Raw genomic sequence first — 7,500 nt, forward strand, 5'->3', positions numbered from 1 at the left:
TGATCGCTATAGGGTTCTCAAAGTCTAATACATTTTCTTAACATATTTCCAAGGCCTAAAGGACCTGGAAGACTGTTATGTCTAACTAACATGCAAGTCCCTCTACTTTCTGGTATATACAATATACCGGAAAGTATATACAATCTACTTTTGCAATTGAATCGATAAACGTTCTCTACAGTAAGTCTTGAACTGAGAACTATTGTTCTTAGCGTGCTCGTCTGTTGACCTTATTGACAACTGATGTATATAGTTTTCTGCTGGTTGACCCTAATGTCCAAAATGGTCAAGAACAAGTTGAACCAATCTTACAGCCTCTTTACCGGGAAGACGTTCCATACTGTATTTTTCAGATTTTGTTTGCTCTTTCCGTGACGCATCAAAAGCTTTTGTTGATTCACTGTCTGTCCGTGTGTCTGTATGTCTGTGTGTCTGTGTGTCTCTCTGTCGGTTTGTCTCTCTGTCTGTCTCTATGTGTCTTTGTACATGTCTGTCTGTTTGTCTGTCTGTCTGTCTGGTTGTCTGTCTCTCTGTCTGGTTGTCTGTCTGTCTGTCTGGTTGTCTGTTTGGTTGTCTGTTGGTTGGTCTGTCTGTCCGTCTGTCTGTCTGCCTGTCTGTCTGTCAATACATGGCACCAAAGCAATAGCTAATATACATGTCCATCTGTCTGTCTGTTTGCCTGTTTGCCTGCCTGCCTGCCTGCCTGCCTGCCTGCCTGCCTGCCTGCCTGTCTGTCTGTCTGTCTGTCTGTTTGTTTGTCTTTTGTCTCTCTGCGACTTCGTACATGTCTGTCTGTCAGTCTGTCGCTTGGTCGGTTTGCCTATCTGTCTGTTTGTCTGTATGTCAGTCTGTCTGTCTATCTTTCTGCTTCTCTGTACATGTCTGTCTGTCTATGTGTATGTGTGTCTGTGTGTCTTTGTGTTTGTGTGCATCTGTGTGTAGTTTTCCCTCAAATCCGTTACTTTGCTTATTGATTTACTTGACTTTCGCTCATTCTATTGTGGGCAATTGACCATTTCTTGTCTTAGGGACCTGAAGGATAACGAGATTTCTCATATTGAGGACTTCACATTCGTGGACGCTTGCAAGCTAACCAGACTGTAAGATAAATTTGTCTACGACTTCCTCACTTTAGTTGCACATACTCTATTGCACACTCAGTGTTAAAATATGTTGTGTTGTATGTGTATATTTTACAATTGGGTTTATTGTTTCTAGGCCACTCAGAAACGTTTACAAATTCCAGCTGTGTAATTTAGTTTGCTCAAACATTTTGGAACCCCATTGATATCAACAATACAATTATATAATTTTTATTATTACCGTTTAGCACTAATAATTAATTAAGTGCTACAATGTTAGTTATTTTTGCTATTGGTATTCTGGAAAAAATACTTATTCTGACATCTAGATATTTAGATGGTCTTGTCAAAGCATTCAATCTAGTGCCTAGTACATGTACTTCGGTTCACACGTAAGTTTCTATGTCTAGCACAGTAGACAACTGAGCTTCAACTAGGCTGGTCTTACAACAAGTTGTGTGGTATGTAAACTGGTTGAATCATTGAGACCATGTTACGTCTGATGTTTCAAAATTATGTGTGGATTTCAGTTTTTACCGATCAATCTGTACTGATTAATTGCATATTGAAGAGTAAACTTTATTACTAGTATTTGTTTTATTATTACAAATTAAGTCTATTACCAGTATTTCTATTAGGTTTCTCCACCACAATCCGTTGAGTACCATTGAGAAGTTTGGATTAGCTGGCACTAGAATTGAGCTGCTGTAAGTTATTTGGTTTACTCATGATGACTTTTGGACATTGGTGTACTGTATGCATGAAGAATGGAAAAGCAGAAGGAAGACACACACACACGCACGCACGCACGCACGCACGCACGCACGCACGCACACACCACACACACACACACACACACACACACACACACACACACACACACACACACACACACACACACGACACACACACCACACACACGTTACTGACAGATTGTATCAAACACACTGTTGTGTACGTTTGTGTAGCGATGTCACGGAGACATCCCTTGCATCTCTTCCTAAATACGGCGTCGAAAATCTTGAAGAGTTGAGAGCAGCGGGAGTGCGTACGCTCAAATCTATTCCATCCAAATCCCACCTCCCCTACCTCCGGAAACTTTCCGTCTTCTACCAGAGTCAGTGCTGTGCCTACAGAGACGCAACCTATCTGACAAGATTTGGATTTCTACCAACATGCGGTCCGACAGAGCCGTCGGAGGTCGACGCATACGATGTGATCAAAAAGCAGCGGAGCGAAACGGCTCAACAGTCCGGACACTGTACGGAAGACCCGCCATGCGAAATCCCTGTAAAGCGGGGCTATTTTCCTCGTTGTCTGGATTCAGACAATGGTCAGGTGTTGCTGGGACATTTCATTCCCCCCTGCTCCGATTTCGAAAATTCGTCAGCGACGCCGCCTCTCGTGCTTCTTCCGACTCTCGACGGGATGCAAACGACGACGAACCTGACGGCAACGTATCCGTCCGCCTTGAAGACGGTCTGTTATCCCCCACCGAACGATTTCAACTCGTGCGAGGACGTCATGGGCAATTGGCTCCTCCGGATTCTCGTCTGGCTCGTCGTCGTCGTCAACATCTGCGGCAACTTGACGGTCGTCTCTGTGTTCTTGGTGAACCGCAAACGATTCAACGCCGTCAAACTGATTCTCTGCAATATGGCGTTCGCCGACTTGTGCATGAGCGTCTACCTCATAACGTTGGCAATCGTTGACGCGAAGACGTACGGAGAATACGTCGATTACGCAATCGAGTGGAAGACGAACGGCGGATGCGAAGCGATCGGCTTCGTTTCCGTCTTCTCGAGCATCCTGTCGCTCTACAGTCTCACCGCACTGACGATGGAGCGATTCTATACAATCCATTTTGCAATGTACGGTCGCAAATTGGGACTCAAACAAGCGGGCGTTATTCTCGCAATCGGTTGGGTTTACGCCTTGATTATGGCGACTCTCCCGCTCGTCGGGGTCTCCGACTACACGTTGACGGCGATTTGTCTTCCATTTGATCTCGAAAACGGCGGACGGGCTTACATCATATTCGGACTGAGCGTCCATCTGTTGGCATTCTGCATCATCGCTTGCGTGTATGTCTTCATCTTTTGCAGCATCACCGATCACGTGACGTTGACGGGCAAGGGCGACTCGACGGTTTTGTTCAAGATGTCGCTTCTCGTCGCCGTCGACTTTTGCTGCTGGATGCCGATCATAGTGACGGGTATCATATCGGCGGCTACCGATGAAGTATCCGTGTCCCTCCTGGCGGCCAAATACATGATGGTCTTTATATATCCGCTCAACTCGTGCGCAAACCCATTTCTCTACGCCATCTTTACAAAACCGTTTAAACGCGATTTCTTCGAGTTCTGGTACCGTTTCGGCTACTTCGAGGATCAGTACTTTAAATATCTGCGTCCGACGTCCGTCCGACATTCGACGCAGCGGCGCACGATTCACAGTCAGATGTCGCGCTCATCCATGAGCACGAATATCTCGTTGGTCGCCATCGCGCCGAACGGTACGAACGCGGAGGCAAGCGTTGCGTCGCCCGACTGTGGAGCGTCGACGTCGCTGAACGTAACGGACGCGGCAAACGGCGGTTTCGACGTCGGAAGGAGCGTAGTCGAAAGGAAAAAGTCGGTGAACTTCGAGGATCGTGCGTCGGAGGGTAACGAGGTAGAAAGAGTGGCGGAGAGACAGGAGGTGGTTGTCGATGTGGATTTTGGTAAACGCACGAGCGTTGAGCCGTTAGTCGACGCTCTCGACCGATAGAATCGATTGCGGTGTCAGCGTTTAGCGCAGGCTACTAGTAAATGTCATTACGTTCTGTTGAGTTGAGTTTAGCGCACGCTGCTGGTGAATGTCAATATCTTCTGTTGGTAGGACCAACTTAGATTTGAGACAAATTCGCAAATGCAATAGTGTTAGGAAAACAGTTGCGTAGACATTGCATGGTCAGTGTCATTTCCGTATTTTATTAGTAGTCTTTGGCACTTTGCGTGGACACCTTTTTAGCTATTGTGTACATGTCCATTAATTAATTGCTCTTCGTATTAAAGTTTGTATTTTGAGTGGACTGAGAAACTCTAGTGTATAGCGTGTCCAATGGAGCAGCTAGAAAACGCTTGATCTGATTTGGTCAGCCATCAAGGATAATCTGTTAGTATTGACTCGAAAATTTTTTCTACATATTACACACACACACACACACACACACACACACACACACACACACACACACACACACACACACACACACACACAAACAAACAATCAATGGCAATTAATGCGCGTTTACACTTGCCGTAGAAAGCATTAAAAACACTGAATACACTGTACATACATGTCAGTGTCTACCCTATGCATTCTACAGTATTCGTAGTCAAATTGGTCACACCAATAATACTTACTAACGCGCGCTAGTCACATTTTGTAACAGATTTTATTTTGCCTCTGTGTTTCGGTCGAAAGCTTCGTTTCTGATCACCAACTGTCCAGCGATTGTTAACATATCGAAATCGAGATCAACAACTACTTCCGTTTCTGTGTTCTCTAGCTTTTCCTCCTCGTCTTTGTCCGTCGCGTCGTTTCCGAAGTTCCCAGAACTTTTTCTTTTGCGTTTGGTTTTCGACACACTCTCGACGTCGTCGCACGTCTCTGTTACAACGTTCTGTAGGGTACTGTCCAGCGAAGTGACACTCGCATCCACGTTGCTACCATTGGGAGCAATGGCGACCAACTGCATGTTCATGCTCCCCAACGAATGACCTGTTATTGTCTGCAGCTGTGTTGACCGACTGGTACCTCTAACGGTTTTCGAGCGCGAATATCTAAAGTACTGACTTTCGAAGTAGCCGAAACGGTACCAGAACTCGAAGAAATCGCGTTTGAACGGTTTTGTAAAGATGGCGTAGAGAAATGGGTTAGCGCACGAGTTGAGCGGATATATAAAGACCATCATGTATTTGGCTGCCACGAGGGACACGGATACTTCATCGGTTGCCGCCGATATGATACCTGTCACTATGATCGGCATCCAGCAGCAAAAGTCGACGGCCACAAGAAGCGACATCTTGAACAAAACCGTCGAGTTGCCCTTGCCCGTCAACGTCACGTGATCGGTGATGCGGCAAAAGATGAAGACGTACACGCCAGCAATGATGCAGAAAGCCAACAGATGGACGCTCAGTCCGAATATGATGTAAGCCCGTCCGCCGTTTTCGAGATCAAACGGAAGACAAATCGCCGTCGACGTGTAGTCGGAGACCCCGACGAGCGGGAGAGTCGCCATAATCAAGGCGTAAACCCAACCGATTGCAACTACGACGCCCGCTTGTTTGAGTCCCAACTTCCGACCGTACATTGCAAAATGGATTGTATAGAATCGCTCCATCGTCAAGACGGTGAGACTGTAGAGCGACAAGATGCTCGAGAAGACGGAAACGAAGCCGATCGCTTCGCATCCGCCGTTCGTCTTCCACTCGATTGCGTGATCGACGTATTCCCCATACGTCTTCGCGTCGACTATTGCCAACGTCATGAGGTAGACGCTCATGCACAAGTCGGCGAACGCCATATTGCAGAGAATCAGTTTGACGGCGTTGAATCGTTTGCGGTTCGCCATGAACACAGAGACGACCGTCAAGTTGCCGCAGATGTTGACGACGACGACGACCCAGATGAGAATCCGGAGGAGCCAATTGCCCATGACGTCCTCGCAAGAGTTGAAATCGTTTGGTGGGGGATAACAGACCGTCTTGAAGGCAGACGGAGACGTTGCCGTCAGGTTCGTCGTCGGTTGCGTCCCGTCGAGAGTCGGAAGAGGCACGAGAGGCGGCGTCGCTGACGAATTTTCGAAGTCGGAGCAGCTGGGAATAAAATGTCCCATAATCTCATGACCAACTCCTGGCAGGCAACGAAGAAAATAGCCCGGAATATGGCATATCGACAGCTCCGTGCAAAGTCCAGACTGTTGTGCCGTTTTGCTCCGCTGCTTTTTTATCTCTTGGAACGCGTCAATCTCCGATGGTCCTGTTGGACCGCATGTTGGTATCAATTCAATGTCTGTCTGGTAAGTTGCGTCCTTGTAGGCACAGCATTGGCTCTGGTAAAAAACTGAAAGCTTTTGTATGTAGGGTAAATTGGACGGTATTGATTTGAGGGTGTGCACACCTGTCGCTCTTAGCTCTTTGAGCTTCTCGACGCCGTATTTTGAAAGAGATGTTAGGGATGTCTTTGTAACGTCGCTATATACACAAACGCAATCAAGAACAGCTAATACGCGCGCGCGCGTGTGTGTGTGTGTGTGTGTGTGTGTGTGTGTGTGTGTGTGTGTGTGTGTGTGTGTGTGTGTGTGTGTGCTACGATAGCTCATTTAGTTGGAGAGTCATCCTATCGAGTGAATACATTCGGGACCTTGCAGAGTTGCAGGTTCAAGTCACAGTGATGGCGAGCTATGTCATAATTTCATTTGGCAAGAAACGTACGCACAATTGCCTCTCTCTACTCATGAGTATAAATGAGTACTTGGTCTTTGACTTGCACGGCAAAGGTCACCAACTGCGACAAAGTCCATCAGCCACTCGGGTCCGGGTGGGAATTCGGGTGCCCACAACACAGATGGCGTCGCAGTCGGTAATCCTGCGAGCACCTGGCCAGGCTCAAAGAGATTGCTTAGCATGGCCCATAGCTTCTGCTTAGTGCACAGGAACTCAACTATCTGGTAGGGGCCAATAACGTTTAACAGCAGCCCCTTATCCATTTGCCATTTTCTGTGTGTGTGTGTGTGTGTGTGTGTGTGTGTGTGTGTGTGTGTGTGCGTGTGTGTGTGTGTGTGTGTGTGTGTGTGTGTGTGTGTGTGTGCGTGTGTGTGTGTGTGTGTGTGTGTGTGTGTGTGTGTGTGTTTGTGTGCGTGTGTGTGAAGTCTAACTTATCAGTGTCAACAAAATGGGCTGTCTATAGCTCTGTGGTTTTGTCGCTTTTGCTATATGGAGCAGAGACGTGGACTATCAAAGCCTCGTGTATAAAGCGGCCGACTTCCTTCACAATCTGTTCGTAACAACTATACTAGGAGTGACAAAATACAAACAATCGAAAGATAGAATTACTTCTAAACAACTTGCTTGTGAGTTTGGTATCTAGGGAAGAGCCACTTGAAGACTTAGTGATGGAGTGCCGTCTAAGATGGTTTGGACACCCTGACGGAATGGGAGAGGAAACATGCTATTGTTTGAGAGCTGGAAAAGAAGATACTATGACACGGACCAAGAAGAGGTGGCGAGATGGAATAACCTCTGATCTACGAGCCACTGGCTGGAATTTGGAATCATTAGTATTGTCTAGCACATGATAGATCTCAGTGGCACAAATTCTGCGATAACGGAGTTAGAAGTCAACGTAAGAGGACTAATGATTGTGCGGC

General features: G+C 46.8%; 2 protein-coding genes across 2 annotated transcripts; one reads left to right on the plus strand and one right to left on the minus strand.

The window, feature by feature from the left end:
* Positions 1-282: 282 nt before the first annotated feature.
* LOC134176430 (lutropin-choriogonadotropic hormone receptor-like) lies at positions 283-4,163 on the plus strand. Its single transcript, XM_062643100.1, has 4 exons — positions 283-296; positions 1,029-1,100; positions 1,721-1,789; positions 2,051-4,163. The coding sequence occupies exons 1-4, from the start codon at positions 283-285 to the stop codon at positions 3,849-3,851; spliced, it is 1,956 nt and encodes a 651-aa protein (XP_062499084.1). The 3' UTR covers positions 3,852-4,163.
* A 358-nt stretch (positions 4,164-4,521) lies between these two features.
* Positions 4,522-5,967, minus strand: LOC134176431 (follicle-stimulating hormone receptor-like). The gene has a single exon (XM_062643102.1). It carries the CDS (start codon positions 5,965-5,967, stop codon positions 4,522-4,524), a length of 1,446 nt encoding a protein of 481 aa, XP_062499086.1.
* Between the last annotated feature and the right edge of the window lie 1,533 nt (positions 5,968-7,500).

This window comes from Corticium candelabrum, chromosome 2 (assembly GCF_963422355.1).
Source record: "Corticium candelabrum chromosome 2, ooCorCand1.1, whole genome shotgun sequence".
In the NCBI taxonomy this organism is placed as follows: Eukaryota; Metazoa; Porifera; class Homoscleromorpha; order Homosclerophorida; family Plakinidae; genus Corticium; species Corticium candelabrum.

Bases quoted from the DNA above. Each gene is read 5' to 3' on its own strand.
- LOC134176430 (XM_062643100.1), top strand. The intron at 1,101-1,720 runs GTAAGATAAATT...TATTTCTATTAG, and splicing joins GCTTGCAAGCTAACCAGACT to GTTTCTCCACCACAATCCGT. The intron at 1,790-2,050 runs GTAAGTTATTTG...ACGTTTGTGTAG, and splicing joins GGCACTAGAATTGAGCTGCT to CGATGTCACGGAGACATCCC.
- LOC134176431 (XM_062643102.1), bottom strand. From the start codon at position 5,967: ATGGGACATTTTATTCCCAGCTGCTCCGACTTCGAAAATTCGTCAGCG.